Source organism: Sceloporus undulatus, chromosome 4 (assembly GCF_019175285.1).
Source record: "Sceloporus undulatus isolate JIND9_A2432 ecotype Alabama chromosome 4, SceUnd_v1.1, whole genome shotgun sequence".
Classification (NCBI taxonomy): domain Eukaryota; kingdom Metazoa; phylum Chordata; class Lepidosauria; order Squamata; family Phrynosomatidae; genus Sceloporus; species Sceloporus undulatus.
In genome coordinates, this window is record NC_056525.1 from 177017011 (window position 1) to 177044436 (window position 27426).

At 38.8% G+C, this 27426-nt stretch overlaps 1 protein-coding gene across 4 annotated transcripts in view; it reads right to left on the reverse strand.

Annotated features, from left to right (window-relative positions):
- RIPOR2 (RHO family interacting cell polarization regulator 2) overlaps positions 1-27426 on the reverse strand; it is a 156096-nt gene that overhangs the window by 36835 nt on the left and 91835 nt on the right. For all 4 annotated transcript variants that reach the window (XM_042463910.1, XM_042463911.1, XM_042463914.1 and 1 more), the window contains exons 2-5: positions 7615-7741; positions 4059-4214; positions 1316-1394; positions 285-308 (exon numbers count right to left, since the gene is read on the reverse strand). In XM_042463910.1, coding sequence (XP_042319844.1) covers positions 285-308; positions 1316-1394; positions 4059-4214; positions 7615-7715 — 360 coding nt within the window. In that variant the 5' untranslated portion in view covers positions 7716-7741. The remainder of the gene's footprint in view (positions 1-284; positions 309-1315; positions 1395-4058; positions 4215-7614; positions 7742-27426) is intronic.

Genomic DNA, 27426 nt, shown 5'->3' on the forward strand with positions numbered 1-27426 from the left:
TTTTTATACTATGACTGTTTAATCCTGTTTTAGCACAGGGAATGGGGTGGGTGGGTATAGGGATTGTTTTCTTCTTGGATTTTATTGTAACTTTGATGTATTTTACTGTTGTAACCTGCTCGGATTCTCTGTGATAGGGTGGGCTAGAAATAAATCTTCATTATTATTATTATTATTATTATTATTATTATTATTATTATTATTATTATAAATTGGAGTCAATGTACAGATGAGATTAAGTTTATTTATTTATTGCAGTTTAGTTGGTCATTAGAAAAACATACCTTATCTAGATCATATAGCACTCCCTGTAAGGAATAAAATGTAAATATTAATAGCACATAGGATTTTCTTTTACAGAAGGAAGCACTGTGCCACTACACACATCACCCTAGTTCATCTGTTCCAAAATAAGGTCAGTACAATGGAGAAATGCCTTACAGAACAGAAACATATGACATTCAGAGTAACTGAGGGAACTCACTGGTTTTATTTTTAAACCATCTAGAGAATTTTAGGTGCTCTGCAGATAAAAAACAAATACATAAAATTAAATAATTTTTAACTATGTTCTGATAATTCATGTTATAAAGATGAATAACATTATATCTCCTTCATAAACAATCTGAGTAAGTCTAACATAGTTATATACACCACAGCTATCTATCCATTTTGGACAAAAGATATATAACTCATCTAATTCAAAATTTCCTCTAGACAAATCATTTATTTAAAAAAGCTGCATAATACATGTACATAACAGAAGTGGATAGTGCCTATACATACTGCACTATAATACACAAATTCACATAGTTTCTGACGTGCAGAATAAATAACTGATCCCTTTAAAATAATTATTTTCTCATATGGCCACACAGAATGAAGCATTCTGGCTTTGAGAGCTGCAAAAAGTAACTTTTCCAACAAACAGCTGCCTCCACAATCCCTTACTGACCAAGTGGGCAGAACAAAACAGGGGGAAAAACATGGAGGGGGGAGAAGGAGTGGATTAGCCTGCCTCACCAGCTTACCCTGCCATGTTGATAAATCATAGATCACCAGCAAAATGGAAACCCTAAGAAAACTGGAGGCTTTTGAAAGAAAGAAAAATCATCCAAGGATGCAATTTCTAACAAATATCTCCCAGTCTGAAATCTGAGGCAGTGTACTTTCCATAACACTTCTGTTATGGAAATCTGAACTAGCTCTTAAGATTTTTCATACAGCACCTCAATACTACAATCTCATTTTCCTTCGTCCGCTCCCTACTTAATAAGGAACTTCGTATTGTTTGAGTTCTGTGATGAAGACATACCAGCCGTGAGTTTCTTTTCATGTCCTTTAATTGAGCTGTCAATTTATCTAGCTCCGTTTGATGCACTTCCAGGTATTCACTGTAGAGATAAGCCAAAAAGGAAAACATCAGCTTTGTAATGTTTCATTATTAAAATGCTGGATTTTGTGAAAAGAACATCAGTTTGGAATAAAGTTATCCTTGCTGGTAAGGCAGAGTACTTTATGGAAGTAAAGTACTCTAAAGTAACAAAGTAATCCTCTATATGACTATTTACAAGGAAGGACTGTTAAGTTAAATACTTCCAGTCAAGTGTGTATATGATTATGGCCCCCCAGAAATTATAGGACAGTAATTCCCATCAGCATTAGACACTATAACCAATGGTGTATGATCATGAGATTTATAGTTCAGTAATATCAGGAGTGTTGCAAGTGGCCTACACCATCATAAAGAGTCAGTTTACATTATGAAAATGAATGTTAAATGTGAAATTTGCAACAAGGGGAGGGATTATACAAAAACAACAGATACAACCACAATGCACAGATGCTACTGTTTCTGTTTCCCATTACTATAACTATTCTTAGTATTATTATTTAGTAAACTATGGCTGGCATCCTCTTCAATATTTACAACCTTGTAAATCTTGGTATTCACATTTATGACTGTTGCGTCTTTACCATGATCCCAAATGTTCCCTAAAGCCCATCTTAAAAGCCAGGCAGCTGTGCCACCTGAGGGAGTTTTGTGGTGCTGGCAAGCAGAGTGCTGAAGAATGACATATCCAATCCTTTCCTGCCAATAAGCTGCAGTGCCACAAGCAGTTATGACAGAATGTTGCAGAGGTGCCTGCTGCTGCTCAGCACATCATGTGCTGCTGAGAGGAACTTCTTTGGTTAGTGCAACTGCCTGGCTTTTAAGGGGTCAAGTTGGGAGACAGGTTGTAGCTACATCATCAGAGCTATGCCTCGCACACAGGATCCTGGCCAACATTTCTGAAACATCAGGACCAAAATCCAATTATCAGTGCCAACTGGACCAGAGCCAAGGCACCAACAGGAACTTAATAAATCAATGCTTATGTAAGTCCCGCTGTTTCAATGGCTCTACTCTAGTTGGCACTAACAACTGGATTTAGGCCCAGGATTATTTTTAATGTGAAAGGAAATTATTTCTTTGGAGACTAAACATTTGTCTGATAGTCATCAAGATTTTCTGCCTACAAGAAGCTAATATAAAACATTTCAACCTGTTAGGGTCTCATTTACTGGAGCTGTTAGTTCCTCAAAGATTAAACCCATTGACACAACAGAATTTATGAAAGTGTTGCCTTAACAAGTTCTTATTGATTCAGTTGGTTAACTCTGTCTGAGAGTAGTAAATGAATTTAAGTCTAAGTGTGAACTGAAAAATTAATATTGATGGAAATAATCAGAAAGTCTTTTCATTGATGATTAATTGATTAATTTCTCATTAATTTTGGTACATTATGCTTTCGATTTTTTTTTAAAAAATGGGTTAAAACCCATCCACTTTTTCCAGTCACAAGGTATTTGCCCTCCACATTCAACAGATGACAACCTTGCATGGGTACACTCTTTCTCCTTCTGGTCAGAACAGGCTCAGCCCCTAATGTAATTCTAGTAATAGTCAATGCATGCAATCTTTGCAGAATAGTCAGAAACTCTTAATCGAAAACAACCATGAGACTGATCTATTTTTAATTACAGTTAGCCCATAAGACTATTTCAGCTTATGGCAGCTGCTTCATCCAAGGAGCTTATACCAATTGTGTTGATCATGGACAGCAAATGTTCATCAAACTGAATATGGGATAATATTGGCAATGCCAAAAGGCAAATGCAATGCAGATTTTGATGAACTAGTCTATAAAATCCTATGGAAGTTAAAAAAAACCAACACCCTGGATAATTCAATAAAATCGGAAGGAAAAAACCAGAGACATGCCTCATGGGGCTCAACTGCTAGATTCTTATTGTCCAGTAAATGGTCTAAGAATTTAAGCTCCAAAATGTGTATATATTATAAAGGAGGCCTTTGAGAGCATATACAGACTGAATGTGTTGGGCTTTTTTTTATCAGTAAAAACATCTATCTCAAGTTTCTTCTGTGAACTACAAAATTCTATGTCAAATAAACTGTGTTACACTTTATTTTTTTTAAAATGAGGCACAAGGCTATTTGTTAGTTTTGCTGCAACAGGGCAACACCTCTATGCCCCTGGAAAAAATAATCCACAAGGTATTGAATCTAAACTACATTTTGTATATTCCACTGTGTATGTTACAGTATTAACAGTAATTACACAGTAATCTTGACATACGCTAGAGCAGTTGTAAGTCAACCAAGGCTAGACAATTCTGCAACTGAAATACATTGCAATATAGGGTGGGGGTGAGGTAAAACAACTACCACAAAAAGCAACTTTCCAAGTATGAGGTTGTCCTGCACTGTTAGAGGAAGCAGAGCTTTGAAAGGTTACTTTTTGAGGGGGGGGGGTGACAACTCCCAGAATCCCTTAGCTTACCATAGCTGCAGCATTTTGGAAATCATTGTACAAAAAGGTAACATTTCTAAGCTATGCAAAGAACTTAAATTCCTTACTGGCTGGGAGCTGGTATTAATGAAATTGAAATTGATATCAGAAACTGGAATCTTATTTACTACTGAGAAATCAAGCCTTCCTTGTAGAACAGCAAAGATAGTTTTGCTTCTGCCCCAGGACAATAAAAGTTCTTACTCAAGTCCATTCTTTAGGGCCTTGTAGACTTCTTCCATCCTTTCAGGCTGAGGCTCCTTAGATGTGCTGTTGCTCTTGTGCCCTAAATTGTGCATTTTCTTCACTTTTGCCTGGGGTTTCTTGAGTGCAGATGAGTTTTCAATAAAGGAGTTACACCTAAAAAAATGGACATAAAAAGAGTATGAAGAGGAAAGGAAAAACTATAAATCATGATTATCTCAAAGGAGTATAGCCTAAGGAGCTTTCCCTAACATCTAATCTTTCCCAGCTAAAAGCAATCTGCTTACAAGGCTGCCTGCCAGAGAACACTCAGTCTTTATGAGTTAAGAGGTCTGAGACAACATGACACATGGCTATCAGCATCTGATATTCTACTTTGGGAGATATCTAGAGCCTTTATAGTTTCATTTCATTGATTTATTTAGACTTGTAACTTGCCACATTGCAAAGATTAATTGCAAACGGCAAAATATTTGAAATATACCATATATTCAGAATTAATTTAAAAAAGAGAAAAAGACTAAAAGAAAAGGGAAGGGAATCAGCTTTTATAAACAGCTATTGTTTTAAATTACTGTATATACTCATGTACAAGTTGACCATGTATAAATCAAGGGAAGGTTTTAAGGTCAAAATTGTGGATTTTGATATGACCTGTAAATAAGTTAAGGATAAAACTTAAGGGGCTATAACAAAGGATCTAAAGGGGAAATCACCATTTCCATCTCTTCTTCTCCTTCTCCCAACCGCCTAACATCACTTCTCTGGTGCTGGAGGAGAAGGCTTTAACATCGGATGGGGAAGGGAAAAAAGTGGATTTAAATGTGGGGTTTGGTGGGGAGAGAAGGCTTTAATACTGGACTGGAAAGTAACTGGATTTAAATGTGGAGTTTGGTGGGGAGAGAAGGATCACCTCTTTTTCACTCCCCCCCCCCCCCCGGGCTGGCAGGTATTTTAGAAATCACTGCCGAGAGACATGGGGTTGTGCTTCTTCCAGGACCTTTCTAAGCACTATTTCTGTATTGACCCATATACAAGTCGACCCAGGATTTTAGGGTCAATTTTTGGACATAGATTTCTCGAGTAATATGGGCACATCTGCTTATAACAATAACATGGTTGTACTTATTATTACATAGCCACTGTTGCATGTCAATAGCCACACTGATATATATTATGAAACGATATAAATTATTCTAAAACAAAGACACAATCCAAATAAGCTAAGCACTCCGCTGTTGTTTGGATGGGTCCAGATTAGAATTACACACAGGTAGCTTGTGCCTTAATTGACTTCAAACAGCACTGATCTTAAACCAGATCACAGAATGTAGCATAAATCAAGGGGGAATGTTTTATGACAGAGGCCTTTATCACAAAGACAAAAAAGAAGGGAGCATGGCAGGATGCTCCTGTCAATATCACACAATAATAATCACACAATCCTGTGAATATAAAGTGGTACTAGAATTCCTCTTTATTCACACAATAATCATGGGATAATAGCAATATTGCGCAATGTCATGTGATAATCTTCAAGTTATTATGTGATATTGACTGGAGTATTCAGCTATGCTCCCGTCTTTTTTGCCCATGTGCCCATTGTTGAGAAAACATAAGGACTGCAAGCCTGACTCTAAGCTTCATTTATATAAAACTTATTCCAACTTTCTGGTGTGTCCTTTCCTGAAAGGAAAAACAAGACAGACACAGAAACACTTGCACAGATTAGGCACAGACAGGGTCAGCTCCTGGTCTGCTCTGTGGGTGGGAAGTGACAGAGGAAGAGCTTCTCTGTTGATGGCTGCTGCCACTAAAGTTCTGGATCTACCCACCATTGAAAGTCCCCACAATGCTTTAGATAGTGTCACTCTAAGGTATTATGGGAAATTAAAATGCTAACTACCCGTGTATACTCAACTATAAGTCTACCTCATGTATTAGTCAAGGGCAGGTTTGGGGGACCAAAATTATGGATTTTGCCATGACCTGTGGATAAGTTGAGGATAAAACTTGGAGGCTCCTTCAGTGTGTATATGTGTACGCACAGCAAGAAGGACTCTAATTGAGGCTTTTTGCTTCAGTTTCAACTTTGGTTTCACCCTTGACTCTCCAGCCAGCAGCAGCTAGCATGGGTGGGAGAAGGGCTCTATTTGTTTAATAGCAATCAGTCACTCAGGACTCTTTCTGCTTGGCTCAAGAGAAAAAGAAACCCTGTTTCTACCGCATGGGGAAATCTGAAAGAGCTGCTATCATATTACCATACTGACCCATAAATAAGTCAACCTGGAATTTGGGGGTCAGTTTTGGGGCATAAATTTTTAGACTTATAGATGAGTATATATGGTGTAGCCAGCTGCCTATTGCTCAACAAGAGTATCAAAAGGAGGAGGAGGAGGAGGAGGAGGAGTTGTTTAAAGCAAGTCTCATGTTAGATATTAGCAGTGGGTTATGCCAGACAGCAGTCAAAAAATACCAGGCACAGGCACTGTCCTTAACTGAGGAAGAAATGTATTTATTTATTTGATTTCTATGCCACCTTTCTCCCTGAAAGGGACTCAAGGCGGCTCACAAATAAAAAGTCTAAAAAACATATTACAATAAAACAATTGGAGTACTGCCTTGTTGTTAGCTTCCTTCAAGTCAACTTTGACTCACAACAACCCTGTGAATGAGACACCTATATGCCCACCCCATCCTCCATTGCTCAGCTCAGGTCCTGCAGGTTCAGGGTCATGGTCTCCTTAATTAAGTCAATCCATCTAGAATGCTTTTTCCCTCTCTTTCTACTGCCTTTTCCCTTTCCTAGCATTATTGTCTTTTCTAATGAGTTGTGCCTTCTCATGATGTCTCTGAAGTATAACAGCCTCACTTTAGTCATCTTGGCTTCCAGGGAGAATTCAGATATGATTTGTTAGAGGACTCATTTGTTTGGGTCCATCAGGCACCACAACTCAAATGAGTTGATTTTTTTTTCTATCTGCCCACCCTTGATTATTTATTCCAACCCTGGCTTCCATTACCATCTATTAAGAATAAATTTAAAATTCCATATTCTGGACAAAACAAAACCTGGTCCGGGACAACAATAGCTGTAATGACAAATCAGGACATATTCCCTGAACAACTGTGAAGAGAATCTGTAAAACCTCTATAAATAGATTGGATCTGAAATGAAACAGACTGTCTGGAGCAGCTCTAAGCAAAGGGCCAGAGACTGACTAGGTTTGGGAGGCAAGGAGGAAAACTGTTCTCTTCCAATTATCCCCCACTCCTACACACTGACCCACAGACAAATAAAAACTGTGGAGATAATGTGCTTGCTGAAGTCTATGGGCCAGAGAGGTCAAAGAGATAACCTTTAGTAAAGCTGAGGCTATTTCCTCCCTACTGGTTTGTTTAAACTGAGGCTTCACTCAAAGATAGATTGCCAATTCTATACCAGAAGCACCCTTTATTAGAGGATAAAAACAACAGATTCCCAGGGCCAAGCTCTGTGTGTGCATGCATGTGCATTTTACTCAGTTTATAGCTTTGCTTGGAAAACTGTACTTGCCTGGATCTCCTTTCTTGAAGACCGCTGAAGCCAGCAAAGGATTGACTTCTAATAATGCCATTAGGGCCTCCTGGAGAAAACGAATGTGATCCTACTGACATGATTTCTGGGAATCTTGAAGATATTCCTGCAAGAGAACAATGGCAAACTATCAGCAGGTTTAAGACACAGTTTGTCAAATTCTTGTTGGAACTACAAATAGTAAATGAATATGGATCATGAGATTCATGTATCTCTGAATCTTGACAATGCACATTTAGTCCAAGAGAACCTGGGGTTTATTGAATTTTTCTTATCAACAACAAGTGTGCTATAACAAATGTTTTCCTTTATGTCTGTTGACTTTCTGGTTTTGGCTCCACATGCTATCATATACAGTCCCCCTCCATTTGTGCAGCCTTGGAATTTGCACCCTTGCTTATGTGGCAAATGGAGGGAGAACATAATGTGGCGTGTGTCTGCAGCATCCACGCACGCACGCACGCAGGCACGTGCCGGGGGCTTGAATATCAGTGAGTTTCCATTTTGTGTGTGTGTGTTTTGTGTGTGTGTGTCCCCCGAACGGATCCCCCCCCAAAACAGAGGGCCGACTGTATATCCACATATTGTCTCCATAGTGTCTCAGATTTGATTCTTAAAATAACTTAATAATGCAATCCCCTCCCCTGTAACAAAATGAATTGTTCCAAATAATATGCCTTATACTGATGAACTAGGAGGGGTATGTTGAATAGTTGTCTATTCAATCATTGTAAATGACTACGCACATTCCACCTGCATTTGGAGACATATTTCAATGCATATTTTCGTGTTTTTACATTTCTCGTCTAGCTTGTGCAGATGTTTGTGTATCTCTTTACCAATCATCCCCCACCACAACAAAAGGACAGAGTCAAATAAATGGTAAACAGCAGCTGCCTCCAGAATCATTTACTGAGCATGCATGAACAGATCAGAGAGAAAAGGGAAGAGCAGATAAGCTGCCCTCACCAATTTCCCTCGGATTGTTTTTAAAAATTAGATTTATTTAACCTTTAGTAAAGCTGAGGCTATTTCCTCCCCACTCTGTTGCACTATTGTGCTAGCTGGAGATGTTAGTGTATTGTAGCAATTGTTGAAGTTTTTATAGATTAATGTTTTTGTATGTTTTTATGGACTGTATATTGTCAAACTTTTATATGCTGTTACCTGCCTTGATCTCTGGAAAGGCTGGCTACAAATAAATTATTATTATTATTATTATTATTATTATTATTATTATTATTATTATTATTATTATTATTATTATCCACAAAATGGAAATTCAAATAAAAGTTGAAGCTAGTGAAAGCAAAGAAGATTTAAAATAAAATAAATAAAAATCAAAAATAAAAATCATCCCTGTATGTTTTCTGGAAGAAGTCTTCAAGTGGTTTGTTGAATGTTCCAGCTGTTTTTCTTTACTTATACAAGGCTTACATGACCTTGTTGTTTCATTTCACATGTTCATATTGTTAGTTTTGAATTAAATTTTGCTGGAACACATTGAACTGTTCTTTTGTTTTGTGGTGCAGAAATTTATCCCTATCCTTTTCATGTTATTTCTGTCTTTGGTACCAAATGTTCTGTTAAAGAAGTTATACAAAGCAGTGTATCTACTTTGTTAACTAAGGTATAGCTATATTGAATAAATGGATACTAGACTGACTGAAACACATCTATTTCAGCTTTTCTGTTGCTCAGAATACTATAAGATCTTTTTTTTCCATAGCGGTTGTGAATTATATCTCTTTATACCATACAGATAGTGCACAGTCACAATCATTTCCCCACCCTTGGGCTATTTCCAGTCAGGTGGCTGCAATACATCATTTCACAAAAGCTTTTATTGTTATGGCTATCTCTTTCAAAAAGGCCTAATAGGTTAAGCTTGAATCCTTCACTATTGACAGTTTTAGAATAATGATGACCTTGTGAATTATTAAATCCCACAAGAAGAGGACAATTGGATAACCCCACCATGTTTTCCTGTGGAGGTCCCTAAAATTGCAATCCCTCTAACACAGACTTGCTCCATCCTGTCTAGCCAACAGTGGAAGGCATTTTACTGTTGCCAGTTGAGTTATAACTGAGGATATTTTATACCCATATTGCCATCTGCTCTAGATGTCCAGTATAGATATTATAAAATCATTCAATTTAAATTCCAATTATTTAATGGACAGAGGACTCGCAGCATTGTTATGAGAATAATGTGGGGAGGAGAGCTAGCATGGTGTAGTAGTTTGAGTGTTGGACTATGATTTTGCAAACCAGGGTTTGAGATCTATGGGTGACTTTGGACAAATCACACTCTCTTAGCCTCAAGAGAAGGCTTGCCAAAAAACCCTCTTTGCAGAAATCTTGCAAAAAACAAAAAACAACCCACACCACAAAACCCACAAATAAACCCATGATGTGTTTGTCTCAGGGTCACAATCAGTTAGAAATGACTTGAAGGCACACAACAGCAACAACAATGTGGGAGGAAGAAAATCATGTATGCTGCATTGAGCTCACTGGAGGAAAGGCGGCTTATAAATGTAACAAACCCTGAAAATGATCTATCATCCAAAGGCTAAGAATGACAGAATTCTGAGAACTGGACCATAGCTTGGATGATGATCTAGGTTCTAGTTTCCACTGAACTTATTTAGAGTTAATATGATTTAGAGTTAATATGTTAATATGAAACTCCTTGGGCCATTCACTCTGTCTCAGCCTGATCCTTATTTGGGATCTAAATGTAATAAATAAATTAACTTCTTCATTGAAATGACCTATGATTTTTAGTACCATCTTGAGGCTTGCCTCTTTCTTTCTTAATTTTTTTTGTATTTGGTGCATCTGAGGAAGTAGGCTCAAATTTATGACAGCTCATGCTGCCAACTTATTTCTTTCAGTTAGTCTCAAAGGTGCAAGATCCCTGGCACCAGACTAACACGGCTATGTCTTTGCATTGTACTGCTTTCTTTCTGTCACTTATTTACATCTACACAAAAGCAAAATGCTTAGCATCTTGTTGAAATTCTTAAAACCATGATTTGTCTCATGTTTCCAAGCACTATACAAGGCCAAACCACTGATTACATCTGAGAATCAAAGCATTCACTTGTCTCTCATATCCAGCTACTTAGAAATGAAATGGTAGGTCCATTATAATCTGTATTGGTTTATGCTGCAATGAGATATTGTACTACTGCAATCAATCTTTAAACTTTTCTTTTTCACATATGTATTAATCATATTAACTCTAAATAAGTTCAGGCTGTTAAGTAGCTGGAGAGAGGCCACACATCCACAACTACTGAACCCTTAAGTGAGGGGAGTTATGAATCTTTAACCTGAAACTAAAGAAAAGTGTGAAGAAAAAAGCTCAATAAGTCTGGAAGTCTTATGGGTTTTCATGGCAAAAATATTCTGCAACACAATCAACATTAGAAAGATTATAAGTACTGGTGTTAGTCAAGATGAGTTCATTAGCATATGATGAGCTGCTTCTTAAAAGCCTCTTTTTGTCAAAATACAAGAACATACTGCCAATGTAATATGTTCCATCATGTTCGTGTTAGCGCACACAAGGGATGAAGAGCTTCTGTGAAATGGGCAAGTGTGCCAATCTGAAGCAAGATATTTGCAAGATACATGATTATATCTGCAAATTTAAAACAGATCCTTCACTAATTATGTTTAGGAAAAGAAAGGATTTTCAATTCCTGGTTAACCTAGCTTGTTAAAGAAGGGATGCAACCAATGCATAGGAAAAAGTGGCTTGAACCTGCATTTTCCAGAAACAGATTGAAATCCCATTGTCCACACTGGTCACTCCCAAGGTGGCCTTAATGTGCATGGTCTGCATGGCACATCAAGCCATGCCGCTGGGTAATTATTTTTTGTTTCCTCCCCACCATCCATGGGGAGTCACGCACTTTCACACAACCACACTGCCAGTGACTGCCTGCTGCCTAGATGCCATCCCATCAGATGGCCACTCCTTTCATCAGCCACACAGTTGCACCTATGATCCTCCACTGGTACAGGGAGAGCCCCTTCTTGGACTGTCTGGTTTGTGTATGTTGTACTTATATCCACTGGAGGCATCACACTTTCACTTTTTTGCATTGCTCTCCGGCTCTGTCCTTTTTAAACGCACACCTGCACCGGTGCATTTATATGCAATTACTAGAAAGCAATTTGAGTGAGTAACCCCAACATAGCCCCAACATTGTGAAATCTAAACTTGGCATGGATAACAAACTTACCTGTTTTGTGTGTGTATATCTCATGGTTGTTTATTTTTAGTAGCTCAATTTTCGTTAATTCAATTATGTTTGTAGCCTACATTACCATATTCAGTCAGTAGGTACCAGAACTTCCCTAAGCAAGAAGGATGACGTTCAAGGCAGGCCATGAGATTTTTTTCATATGGTGGCCAGGAAATTTCATGCAATGTTTTCCAAATTTTTCAAACAGTTCACAGAGTAAGGTGGAGGAGAGAGAAAGAGGCACCTGATGTGGGACAGAATAGAGTGAGCTGAGGGAAAGACTGAATGAGCACCAGGCTGGTGAAGGTTGGAAAATAGCATAAAAGAAAAGAATGTAGAAGGGGGGAGATAAGAGGAAGAGTAGAGAGAAAAAGAAAGAGTAGAGGGAAAGAGAAAGACAACTTGGATATGGAGTAAGGAAATGTAACCCACACAAACCTGCTACTTTGCTAGTACAATGGATCTTTCCTATCCGCGGGGGTTTCTTTCTGCCTCCCCTCCCCTGTAGATGGGAAAAAATGTGGGAGCTCAAGCCCATATTAGTCAATGGGTGATAATGTGCACATGACTATGTCTTTGCCCTCAGTGTCTGATATGGAGAGGGGCAATCTGTGGGAGCTTCAAACTGCAGGTGGCTAGCCTGCCAACATGGTGAACTTACTGCATTGTAACCAAAGAGTATTTGCAAGAGGAAATAGGCAGACTACCTTTACTTTGTTGTTTGTTTTTAACTGCCATCAAGTCGACTTCAGCTTATGGTGACCCTATGAATAACAGATCTCTAAGTCACCCTATCAACAAACTCCCTGCTCATGTCATACAACTGACAGTAAATCATCACCACTTATGCATTAGACTTGCAATTAATTGTGGATTAACATAAGAAGACACTACATGCTAATATAGCTGTTGATTAAGCTAGGAATACATTCCTGTAATACAAGACGAGAAAGAGCAAACATAAGGAATCCCAGATATACGGGCACAGTTGTGTACAGTTACACCATCTCTAGCGCGCGCACACACACACACACACCATAGATTTATTATGCAAAGTCCATTACAACCAGGTACACCTTCTGGATCTACTAAACGTTGGTCGACCCAAAGTACCACCAATAATATAAAGTAATTTCTTTTCAGTCATCCCCTCTCCTTGTATAACTGAAACAACGCCATTACTAATCAATGATGATAGAATCATAGAATCATGAAGAGATTTTGCAAGGAATAAAGGCAGTGTACAAAATTATAGCCTTTTCAAGATTATGATGAAATCACTAATTTCCGCTTGATTCATATAAATATCACTCAAGATTTATCACAGCAGTGGACAAAGTGTGACCCCTTCTTAGAGCACCCCTGTTTCTGTTGTTCCCCTCAGAATTTTTATTTTTAAACAAATCGACATTTTAAACAAATTGACAGTTTCCTTCCAAAATCAGTCAGCAAATTGTTAACTGCTTTATAAACAGTGGGACAATCAGTGTCATAGACCTGAATCCAACGTTTAGTTCCAGCTAGTGTAGACCCATCAAGTCAATGGTACTTACAAAAGTGTTATTTATCAAATAACACTGATCCAGTAGCATTATCCTGAGACTAATGACTTAAACTATAGCCAATTTAATTCCTTTTTGCTCAATATCAGTAGTGAATATCATATAACCTGCAGTCAATTTAACTACATTTAAAGTGTGTTTACATAAATATAGATTTAATAATAATTAATCAAGTATAAGGCAGGATTTTTATTTGATAAGAACAAATGTGGAAAATTTTAATGACTTTTATATTTAACCATGAATTAATTAATTTCTGCTAATTTTAATCTATTTTTCAGATATACCTAATTTGTATGTATTTTTAATTTTAAAAAAATTACACAAAAAACAAAAACAAAAAAGTGTCACTATTGGACATTTGACCAACATGAAAAGTGGTTGTAAGCGAAGTAACAATTACCCCTCCTATGATATAAAGAGAAAAATGTAAAAGGCTAGCTCTAATTTACCCAAATTATCTTGGGTATGAACTACAAGGAGAACAAGGTCAGTCCTGTACTCATATTTTCTTGTCAGTCACTTCTGATAAATGCTGACCTAATTTCTTTTCAGTTCAAATCGTTCAGCAACACAGTGAATACTGCAGTAATAGCTCAGGAATATAAGATTGCTTCTCAGTACATTGTCTTTTGTATTTAGGAAGATACTAAGTTTTTAATTGAGGAACATATTGTTGTACAAGAGGCAGTAACTATGTTTATTCAAAATGCTACCACGTCTCAGCCCTACCCAGCCTAGACGTTTGCTCCAAAAATTAAAACAAAATTTGGCATATGCTTGATCTTCACAGTAACATATGAACAGAATGTGTATTTAACCTTTACTTGTAGAGACCAAATATATTTTTAGCATATGCCAGAATTCATAATTTCCTAATTCTGTGTACAAATGCTTCTTCACACACAGCAGTTTTCCTAATTTATGTGTATTTGTTGTTATTACAACCAGCATGGTATAGTGATTTGAGTGTTTTACTAAGACTCTGGGAGTTCAAATGGAAATCCACTGGGTGACCCTGGGCAAATCACACACTCTCAGCCTCAGAGGAAGACAGTGGACACCCCCCTTGAACAGATATTGCAAAAAAAAAGTAATAAATTGAAGATTACGTGAAGGTACAAAACAGCAAGAAAGTGCAAGGGCCATCTCCCCAGGGAAGTCTTCCCATGATTTTGTTACCACTGTTAAAAAGATCTTGTCACTAATGTCATCATTTTGTTTCATTCATGGTTAGGCAAAGAGTGCACTTTCGAAATCACTGCTAGAGTACAGACAGGTTCATAAGGAAAATAGTCATTCTGGCAGAACCTTGACTTAAGGCTAAGAAGAACTTTAAAACATCAACACTTACACTAAATTTGAGAATACATATAAACAATCCACCAATTTAGATAGCATGAGTTTGGCACTTTGGGTTCCAATTAAAATGGCATACATACATAAATAGAACTTCAATAACCCAAGCTAGAAGAAATAAGCAAGGCCATGAGCAAAATCCCTAGAAAAGGCTATACTAGGTGTTCCAGGAAAACAGTGATGGCTTTAGCACTGGATCAAGAAGCCCCTCTAAACGGCTTTCAAGAAGAGTGGAGCCCCAGTCCAGTTTGAATACAAATTCCCAGATCAGAGGAATACCTGACACTTCTAGCTTTGTTTACATGTTGGTAGCTTAAAGGGCACCACACAAAGAGTCTGAAAGGCTGCACCTTCCCCTCCTCCTGATAATGTGTGGCCTCTCCAAAACCTAATTTTATCATCCATCCGTTAGTATGGACATCTGTAGTCAGGGTGACCAGATGTCATAACCACAAAGGACAAGACACTGCAAAATGTAGGAAATAAAAAAAAGTACAATATTACAAAATAAAAGATCAAAACACTAATACAAATTTATGCTTCTTAGTCATGCTCACAATGGAGGACATTTTAAAATTTCTCCTGGGCAGAAGGCTGAAATGTAGGACATGTCCTAGAAAAGGAGGATGTCTGATCATCCTGTCTGCAGTGGTAAAGTCTATGTGTAAAGAAGACCCTACGATTATAGGTTTCCTGAGACCTGGATTCTTGTCTGAAATCTGCAGGACCTGGGAAATCTGATATGCACAAAAGCCTACATATGTAGTATTCTGTACTTAAGTTTTCTATGCTAATGCTTGGACAACAGGACTAGGGGAGCAATGGATCTATAGGCATGAGATAGAGATGTTAGCTCACAGCCATTTTCATCACGTGATTTCCCTTTGCATGAGAGATATGTGAAGGAGATTTGTCTCTAGCTTAGGCTGTGTTCTACCTGAAGAGCAGATGCTACACAAACAATTTGTGATGTGACTAAGGGAGCTAGACACTGTTACTTGGGTATCAAGATGGCCACAACTTAAATGCATAATATTGGGATCATAAATCAATAACAAATCAGCCATAAATCAATCATAATTCCTTCATAAATCAATCACTGCTGATGAATGTACATTCAGGTAGAGGGGACATGTGGGCTGATGGTTTCATACTTAGCCAGTTGTTCAGCAAGGATTCCCCCTGCTCCTGTCCATTAAATCCCTTAGTAGGCATTGTATTCCAGCCAGTCAGTGTGATTAAGCTCTATTTGGCAGCTGGAGGAGGGTTGTGTATCTCCTCCAACTTCAGGTCACCTCCCAACCTGTCTGCTCTGCTATCCCCACCAAGGTCCCACCCCATCTGATTTCCATTGTGCTTCTTCCTTCCAATAACTACCAGTTGTGACAACGCAGTGTGCATGGAGTAAAATCCAGTGTCTATGTCCAGATATCACATGTATTGATATCCTGAAAGGAGGTACCAATAGCAAAGCAGTAATGCAAGATAGCTAGCAATACACCAAACAGCAGCTAATGAGCAAATATAGAACATATAATACATGAACACGTGTACTCAAAAGTGATACTCCCAGTAAAGGTGAAAAGCCCATGCTCCAGTAATATGGGGAACCCCTGAAGGTAACCATCCTAAGCCTTGGGATATGGTGGAAGAACAAGAAATGCAATAGGGAGAGTGGATGGGTCATGCAGACTGCCTAGCCTCAAATGAAGGAAGGGAAGGGAAGCATGTGTGCATGTCAAAAAAGGCATACCTTATCTTGGAACACCTTGTCTTGGATCTTGTAGTCTCACAAAATTTGAGTGAAATCTGGGTCAATATATGGCTTCAATCTCATGCAAAGTCTTGCAATGCTTGGGGGCTACTGCAAGACTTTTCCCTCATTACAACCCCCCATGCACTGGCCCCCGTGGAGGTCCAGTGCAAATGCACTCCTCTGGGAAGCATCGGGGTAAGTCTTCTGAGAGCCTTTCAACTTTTAGAAGCCACATTTTGAATGTACTAAGAGGCCAAAGCCCCATGTTCAAAGCTCTGGATATCACCAGAACTATACTTTTGTAAGGAACCATAACATATTAAATCATACCACATCCATATTGCCAATTAGACAAATTTTACTTATGGCTTGACATACCATTCATAATATGCTTTAGGGCCAATGATTTAACTAATGCCATCATTTTGTTTCATCAACAGAAAGCTGTACAAATGAGATTTTATAGCAAACCTAATGCAGGGCTGAAAATAAGAAATTCTCAGTTGTTTACATGAAATAAAGGATTGTTTTTAATGCAGTCTTAAAATAATTTTTTAATGTCTTATGATATAAATACTGTAAAAAGCTTTTCTGCCAGCTATACATCCTGCAGTTTGATAACTGCATGTATCTATACTGAAGTTAGATTATTATTATTCTGACTAGAAGGATATAAAAATTGTATTCTACAAAAGTAAATTTCCCATGCTCCAATTTATAATCAGCTGCTTGGTAAATAGGGCAATCGCCCCATACAATTGCCTTGTACTGAATGTTATACTGTAGAATGGTGCTGGAGCCCTGGCGGCACAGTGGTTAAATGCTGGTATTGCAGCCACTCACTCACAATCACAAGGTTGTGAGTTTGATACCAGGGTCTCCAGAGTTGGCTCAGCCTGGCATCCTTCCAAGGTTGCTAAAATGAGTACCCAGCTTGTTGGGGACAATTGCCTTACATGTTGTAAACTGCTTAGAGACTGCTTAGTTCAGTATGAAGTGGTAGAGAAATGTAGCTGGTATTACTTCAGATTGAGAACACACCAATATATGTAGCTGTCTTCCTGACTTTCAGTATCTTTTTTAGTATCTCTGGGGTGTGTGTGTGTGTGTGTGTGTGTGTGTGTGTGTGACTTCATATTATGATACACCCTAAAAATAATCAAATATATTAATTCTCAGTTCTTTCCCACTTTCCACAGGATTACTTTACTTAATGGGGAGCTTCAAAAAAGCATTTGTTTCATAAACGGATTTATATTCTTTTCCCCTAGAGTGATTTAATGTGATAAACTGAAGAGGCTCTCCTGTTCCATCAGTTATGCAGATGTTTATGTTCAGTTGATTACAGGCTAATTAGCAGAATTACAAATGTAAAAGTCAAAGCAATAAAATCCTTCTGACAGATCTGAAGAGCTGAAAATGATACATCCACTTAAATTCACACATATCGCACACCTAATAATGTTCTACCATCATCTATTACCTACCTATCTTGAAGTGCACCTTCATCTATTATTATTATTATTATTGTTGTTGTTGTTGTTGTTGTTGTTGTTATTACTTTCCATAATCTATTATCTATCTTCAAGCACATCAAAAAAATTTCCTAACTATATTTTAACAGAATTGTCCCCATCCCTAAGTCATATATGGATAAAGGATATATTCCTCAAATTTACAGATCTGCAAGAGTTTTTCGGTCACATAAATAAATAAAGTGTACAAAAAGGAAATGTGTGCAGTGCTGCCAGCTAGGTGAACTGATCTGGAAAACATGCTTGCACAGGAGCTTCAAATGACTGCCTTTAGGCCTCCGATTCAGAATGACAGTTTCCTTCTAAAGAGATGGACTAAAGTCACCAAATGCCTTGCTTACAACAGACCTGAATATCTCCCAACAGCAGAATCACAATGACATAATAAGGTAAAACAACAGAATGACATAGTTTATGCTCTTTTTAAAAAGCAAAACACAAAAAGAAAATCAAGACAACACTTGTGACCCATATTTTGGACCACAATCCCTTCAGGACATATAGTACAGATGACACATTCTTTAAGGAAGAATGAGTCAGGAAGACCATTTTATTTGAAATATAACCAGAAAATCTCACCATGAGCTGGAAAATATAAGATCCTCTTCCAGGATCCTTGAAGCCAAAATATCCTAAAGGCACCAGATTCCATCTGTTCTTAGAAGCTAAGCAGGGTCAGTTCTTGTTAGTACTTGGATGGGAAACCACCAATGAATGCCAGGTGCAGTAGACTATATTTCAGAGGAAGGAACTGACAAAACCACCTTGGAGTGGTTAAGAAAATCCTATGAATTTCATGGGTTCCTGTACATCCACAGGCGCACAGGCCAACTTGAAGGCACATGCACACACACGGATCCTTAAATCAAGTACAAGGTCTTAAAAGAAAGGTTACAGAACTGTGCCACTGACATACATAGTGAGTGCAAGTCACTAGAAGCTGTCTCCTTTTTTGGTAAATGTTTAATAAGAAGCAGAACAGGTTTGAGAGATCTTTCAGTCTTTTGAACTTTTCCACTGTCATTTATGTCAGGAATGCTACGACTATGATTTTACAGCAGTTTTGTGAGTCTAAGTTTGTGACCTTCTAAATGGCTTAGCAGCTGCTACACAAGTTAAAAACTAAAAAAAAGTCAAATAAAGTGTGGCTTTTTGTTACTAATGGGGGGAGGCAGTCATCTGGAGCAAATGCCAGATATGTATGCTTTTCAGCTACACCTATCATTGTCCTGTGCCTAATCCTTTCAGTATTATTCTCCTACTGTTTTCCACAGAACAGCTAATACCTTCTATGCAGTACATCTGATTGCCATGGGACATCTGTACACAGCTGAAGGCTGCAATCCTCATTAGGAGAGTAAGCTTGGCCGAATGATATTGTAGATGATACTGAAACCAGTGTTTGATACTACTAAGTGCAGTGCTTTTTTGTGTTTTTATGTGTTTGCTGGGATACAACAGAAAGGAACTGTTGTGCCATCTCTCCAGTTCATTTTCAAACTCAGTGTTTATACTATTTTATAAACTCATTGCTGTACTATAACCATTAAATCTTGCATTCTGTTATTCCTGTACTATGCAACTATGCTTCCACAAGACCATTGGCAATATACTGAACAGTGACTACTCCCTAGCATGGTGGCCTATATATAGTTAGCTAAGACACATTGTGAAGATTCATCATAGAGGTACATAGCAATGAGAGCAATGGCAGAAATGATGACCTCTCCTGTAATAGAAAACAATGGGTGCAATGTGAACAATCCAAACAATCTGCAATGCAGTGGAATTTCCTAGGAATTCCAAGAGAGAGAACTTTGACAAGTGGCTTTTTAGGAATACAGTTTCTTTAATCTCCCAGACAGTTTGATCAAACAGGCTGAGGAACTGTGCAAGCTGTAGTCCCAAAACATCTTTTCTCCATGCCCTGTTAATGCAAGCACATGCCTGGAAAGACAAAAGCAAAACACCAAAAGAAAGGCAAGATTTTGTATAGACCAGCCATAACTGCTCAAACGTTCTGTAGCATCAGTGTACATTGTAGGCTCAGATACTGTAATTACAATCACTTTTCATGATCCCTTGTGAAAGCAGCCACTACTGGAGAAGAGAGCAATTGCAGAAGGGTGAAAGCTGTTTTCCACCTCTGTAGAGTCAGTGGGATGTAGTGGTTTGAGCGTTGGACAACAACTCTGGAGATCAGGGTTCAATTTCCTGCTCAGGCATGAAAACCCACTGGGTGTCATTGGTCAAGTCATACTCTCAGTCTTAGAGGATGGTAATGGCAAACCCCTCTGAAGGCACTTGCCAAGAAAACACTATGATAGGTTCATAGGTTTGCCTTAGGATCACCATAAGTAAAAAATGTCTTGGAGGCACACAACAATAACAACAACAACAACAACAACAACAACAACAACAACCCACCCTGGGGACTGCTCTGGTGGGTTTGGTGCAACCAGAAGTGACAGCACATCACTGTTTTCAGCTGATTGATTATTTATTTATTGCATTTATTTATTGCCTCTTGACCCATCAGGTCTCTTGAGACAAGATGCAATAAGTAAAAACCTTTACAACAGTAAACAAACAAACAAACAAAACAATTAATGCTTCTCTTTGAAAATAGCTCTAAAACTAGTTTTTAAAACAGCCAAAATACACATGCTCAAAGTAGACTTTGGTTGACCTTTGGATCTTAAAAGTAGGCATGCCAGCTTTTGAGATCCAAAGGTTAACTAAAGTAGCAAAGTTCTCACTGCCAACAGAAACATGAAAGGGTGTTGTCAGCCTGACCTTACTTTAGGGGGAATTTCAAAGCCAGGTGGTGCTGAAGAGAAGACCTTGCCATGCATTTCTACCAGGCTAGGCTCATGAGGTGGTGGAACATATGTCAGGGCCACCAACGATGAGCTTAGATTTTAGGCAGACTCATATAAGAAGAGGTGCTTTCTCAGGTATCCTGGCTCCAAGCAATTTAAGGCTTTATAGGGAGCTTATCGCTCACCTTTTAAAACCAGTTCAAGCCTCTTGGACTGCAGCCGGGACACAGGATGGAGGCAGGGATTATCGCTTACTAAATTGCCGCCGAACCTCTACCCGCCATCAGCCCAAATCCAAGCTAGGTCCCAACCATGCTCTGCCAGCATGTTTTAGAAGCTAGAAAGTTTCCAACTTCTAAAAAAAGTGGGCGGAGAGCGGCTGGGAAACGGGTTGGACCCAGGCTGATGGCAAGCGGTGGTTTGGCAGCAATTTAGTGAGCATTAATCCCCGCCTCCATTATGTGTCCCGGCTCCAGCCTGGGAGGCTTGAATCAGTTTTAAAAGGTGAGCGATAAGCTCCTAGGTCAAGACCACACCCTGAATTGGGCTCAGAAGCCTGTTACAGACTGCCAAAATAAAGCTGCTTCGGGTCTCTTTGGAGGCATGCTATTTAAATGATGCATGGGTCCAAAGAGTCCGGAGGTTGCACCAAAGCCACACTCCATTCCTAAGCACTGGAGTGCAGCTTTGGTGCATCTTCCAGATTCTTAGGATGCATGCATCATTTAAATAGCATGCCTCCAAAGAGACCCGAAACAGCTTTATTTTGGCAGTCTGTAACAGGCCAAAGAGAAGTGCAGTTCTTGTAAGACTGATGTTACATGGTCTCTAAAATGCATGCTGGTCACCACATTATGCAGTAGCTGTAGCTTTTGAACATTATCTGGCCATAGGGTTGCCATAGTGCCGGACCTCGAAACCGGGAAAAATGTAGGAAAAAATTTTCAAATGTAGGACAAAAAAAAAAAAAAAGTCCTACATTTGAAAATTTTGTCCTACATTTTCCCTCACGATCGCGGTGGGGAGTGGAGGCCAAGCGGCGAGGGAAAGCCTCCACTTAAGGAGGCTTTCCCTCCCCGCCTGGGCCCCGGGCCTCGCCGCGATCAGAGGCCAGGATCGGGGCCTCGCCTCCTTCCTGGCCCCCTCGGGGACCAGGAAGGAGGCGAGGGGAGCGCCCGCCATGGCCGGGGCTTCGCCTCCTTCCTGGCCCCCTTGGGGACCAGGAAGGAGGCGAGGGGAGCGCCCGCCATGGCCGGGGCCTCGACTCATTCCTGGCCCCCGCGGAGACCAGGAAGGAGGCGAGCAGGCTGCAGGGAGGCGGGGAGGTTGGCGCGGCTGCGCCCAAGAGGCGCTGCCTCCCTGCAGCCTCCTCCGTCCCAGGCCTTGCTACCCTCCTTTTCCTCTGCGCGGCCATGCACGGTGGAGGAAGAGGAGGGCAGCGAGGCCCCAGGGTTGCCTAGCAACCCCACTGCAACCGGGCTTTTCCCGGTTTTTGGCTGCACCCGTGCCGTGACCAGGCAGGTGCAGCCAAAACTGGGAAAGACCCGGTTGCAACCGGGTTATGGCAACCCTATCTGGCCACCACATTTTGCACTAGTTGTAGCTTTTGAACATTATCTGGCCACCACATTTTGCAGTAGCTGTAGCTTTTGAACATTGTTCAAGGGCAGCCCCCACATACAGTGCATTACAGAGGTCTAACTAGGAGTGACTAGGGCATGAACCACTGTGGCCAGATCTGTTCTATGAGGAAAGGGCAAAGCTGATGTGTCAACTCAAGTTGGGCAAAGGCACTCCTGGGCACAGCAACTGCCTGCCCTTCCATGAGAAGCACTGGGTTCAAAAGGACTCCCAAGTAACAAACCTGACCTCTCAGGAAGTGCACAGCCTCTTTGCATCCAATTTTATTTTAAGTTACTTGGGGACAAAATCCATTGGATTGTGTGATCTGAACTTTTTTTTCTGTTTTTTTTAAGTTCAGGCATTTTGTGGACTCTAAAATGGGCCTTTTTAGGCTGCAAGTGGTATGTACACTGCACTTTCCCCACCTCTACAATACTATATGAGAGGGATGATTTAGACTAAGGTTCAGTCACAGATTGTGGAAAGTATTCTCACTGCTTGTTTTGCATTAATATTATAATACCGACACTGCTAGCAATACCAGTATACAAGCTTTTGGGCCTCTGAACGTAACTCCCCGATTAAGTCTAACATGCAACAGATACTGAAAAAAGTTAAATATGGAAACAACGGTTGAACACTGGCTGTGATTATGGAAACTATGTGTAAGTATAAAAAGAGTAAAATCTTTAAGCTATATTTCCAAGGAGAAAAACTGCACCTTGGGTACAAGGGCTAATGTGTATACATTTAACCAATTTAGCTGGCAGGGCATGTGTTACTTAAAAAAATAATTTACATACAGATTAAGCAGGAAAAAAACTCCAGGGTGTAACTGGATTAGCAAGTAACAAAGAGTGAAACCAAGATAAGCATTCTTTGAAAATATGGCATTATCTCCTTCTGGTTTTTACTATCACATAGAGACAAAACATCAAACATTGGACTATATCCAAGAGTAAATAAATGGGTGAATGGGGCCATTTTCACCTTTTCCTTTATTTTGCAACATTTGCATAATTTGGCTTGCTAATCAAGCACCAGTAAAATAAACAGAACTGGGAGTATGTCACCATCTTATCATGTCACTGACATTCAACCTGGTTTAATGGTGCACAGTCCTGCAGGTCAAAGATAATGAAGTTAGGCTTCTCTGCATATGTCAGAAAAACTGGAAACAATCAGTGTAGCCCTGCCAGAGCTAGCATGACAAAGAAAGGCATGTTCAGTCTCTATATTCTCAATTCTATGAGTTGTACATGCAAATTAAAAAAAAATAGGGCTGGGCTTCAGTATATATCTTTTATTGTTCCTTGGTTTACCAGTCACATTTCCTCCTTAAAGTCTGAAACAGGAAGAAGTACCAAAAGAAATAATTAAAGATACTACTGCTCTTACCTGTGTTTCATGGGGTAATATGTTAATGGCCCATCAAAAAACGAAAATGGAACTTAAAGCACCTACATTTCATTAAAAGCTAATGGAAATTGAGACACATATGCTTTATCACTATAGACTTTTAGAACGCAACAAGATAGTTTCTCTGTTTTAATTTCTCTTTAATATAGTATTTGGGCATGTGCCTCTGAGGACATGATTAGGTCCTTGATTCAGTAATTATGTTCAAGCTTGTTAATTCAAAACAACAACCTCCATTTGAATTGCAGATTTACAAAACCTTTCAAGTTTAAGATGCTGGCAGTGTAATTCTGCATATGCTACAGGATTAGTAATCACTTAAGTCTTTTCGATACAGAGACAGAAGGATAAGCGAAGCATGGATTAACTAGATCTGACAGCATTCGTTATCACTGAATGCCAAGATAATTATCCTTTATCTTCTTTCATTGCTTACATTAAATTTGTATGATTTTGTAGCAAACAATCCTATTTCCTATAGTTCTCTAATACATCCACACACAAACACATACAAACATGTATCTGTCATATTCACTAGAGTCTGCATAGGAGGCCAGGCTCAAAAAGCTTCAGAGCATGTTTTCCAGTTAATAACTATCCACTTTCTCTTCATTCACTCCCCCTTTGCAGTATCCCCAGTTTATAGCTCAGCTGTCATAAAATTTGTTGTTGCTGGATTGACCATTTCTAACTGCAATTAAACAAGAAAATGTCTGCATGACTAGAGAGTTTATCACATATGAGGAATTTCTCTTAATTTCGAATGAAAAGAAAGTGGGGGCCAGAACGCATTCACATGAATTCACTAGTTCAACGAAATTACGTGAATTTGAATTGCGTTCGGACTGGCTTCCCATTGCCTGAAAATAGCATGCCATTGCCCGAATTTGCGTGTGGCAGTCTATCATGCAATAACGTTAAACCCCATGATTGCGTTCAGATTGCCAATGGATTATACTTCCAATGTCCCTTGTCTGATAAACTCCTAGGAAAGACTACTCTTGCAAAGGGATCTTGTAGCACTTCTAACTGAAAGAAAAAAGTTGCACAAACAGAATGGATACACTTCAGTTTGCTACAAGAACTTGATAAAAACATATATATCCTAGGAAACTGATTGTATAGACAGATCTTAGCAGCAAAGCATATCAAAGCATAAAACCAGTTGTAGAATAGCACAAGAAGAGCCATTGAATCAACTGTTAAACTGAAGTCAACAATTGTATAAGATCCATTGCTTTAATGGGGGTGTTCTAGATGTGACAACAGTTGGATTTAGGCCTTGGAAGACAATTAAATAAAATAATATAAATGTTCCCCCATGCCCAACACAAGCAGAGATCTTCTGAGTACCATTTCAGAAATCTTTGAATAGCAGACGGTGTAAAATATGCATGAAAATTAAGTTCCAGAGCCCCTTGTGGCTGCTACACTTTCCATTTGGCTAGTTCAAATAAAATAAATAGGCAAAAGCAAATAAATAATGTAAAATGAATATCTGCATATTTCTTTCAGATTCAAGGAGTTGGAGCTAATATAGATTTATTTGTGATTTGAATACTGACCTAGTCATTATTCTTTCAACAATGAGATCCAAAGACAGGTCTCTCAGGAAAACAGGTGAGATTTAAGTTTTTGACTTAAAAGTAAAAATGATAACACAGTGAAACTGCAGCAAGCTTTCAACATGTACATTCCTGCGTATCTTAAGGACTTCACAAAAATGTCTTCATCCAAAGGGCAAGTCTCTTCCTTTCCTGAATTCTGAAGATTTCTGAACAATTTGGTAAGATGAAAAAGGTTGATGCAAATCACAGGTTTGAATGTCAGGCTGTGCTATACAGTATAATCTTCCAGGTACTTATTTTGACATCTAGGACTGGGGAATCATTGCTAAAAGCCATTTTCTAGAGAAAAGGGATTGAAAGAGAGGTAAAGAAAGATTGGGGTGGGAGAGTTGGAACACTTAGCTTTGCTGGCTATTTTTAAAAGTTTGCTTGCTTGCTTTCACACTTGCATTTACTTGCTTTCACACTTCTTTGTAGGCTTATAATCAGCCTATATCCAGGATTATCACACTTTGTGTCATATTTAGTGTGCCTGTAAAGTCCTACAACAGATGCTTGCATGTGTAGCTAAATGATGAGTAACTATCACCCTTACTTAGCTTTCTTTAGTCTTACTCTGCTGCCATACTTAAGCCCACAAAAACACAAAAGGAATATATATTATTTTGAAGGTGAAACATGGCGCCACACAACTACAGAACTGTTGAAGTGATGGAGTGACAATGGTTACATGCACATAACTCATAGGTTTCAAGGGTTATGTGACAAGTGCCAACACTGGCTTCATGCTGCCATAAAATCATAACATAATTCTTTTTTTATAAGAAGCTTTTTGGGCCAAATGACTTTATCCAATGTATTTGCATATATGGCTTCATTTTGTTTTAACTTTATCTATCATTGTATGTATGGTATTTATATTGCACCCTTTTCCAAAATGGGATTCAAGGCTGCTTTTTAAATTATACAATGGATTAATGTACTTTCATGATGTTCAGATTACTGTGTTATTGTTTTAATTTTTTTATTCTCTAACATTTCAAATTGTTACAGATGATTTTTCTATGAATTGTCCAGAGTATGTATAATATGGGAATGGATAGAAACATCATAAATAAATAAATAAATATTTGCATGTTAGTGTATGTTGCAGGCAAGTTGGTCATTTCAAGGGTTTTCAGCTGGTCAGTTGTGACAATTTGTTTTTTTTTATATAAGATCTTGACATTATTAGCTTGAAGTTAAGTTCTTCTCCCTGTAATAATTGTTGTGTTCATAAATAAAGTTTTTGTTCTTTGTACTCCAACTCCACATATTTAAGTTTCTTGGCAACAGAAAGTAACTCCAAGCATCACCTAATAATCCAACCCGATCCACATCAATGCAGAAAATCCACTGCTAGAGCATCCTGACAGATTAATTCCACCTATTCCAATCCATCTTTGGTCATTTTTTCCCCTTAATGTTCAGCTGCAATCCTGCTTTTGCACTTCCTTCCTTGACTTTCTTCAAAGCTCAGTCTTTACTATTTGCTGCTAGTAGTGTGGTGTCATCTGCATATTACAGCCTTTTCCAACCTGGCCACATCATGATCTGCTGGGCTATACTTCCCATCATTTCCCAGAAGCACAGTCATTTCCTATGTTGATTGGACATGATGGAGATTGTTGTAGCAGTTATTGGGAGCATATCAGGTTGGGGAAGGCTGACTTACAAGAGCACACTTATATTTGTTGTTTGCTGCTCTGGGCTCCATGTTAGAAGGGCATCCTGTGTTTGCATACAGCTGGATTAAGTGCCAGGTGGTGCTACTCATTGTTGATTCATACAACACAATTTTCATGTGGCTGTCAGTTCCATCTAAGTAGACATGTCTGTATGAACA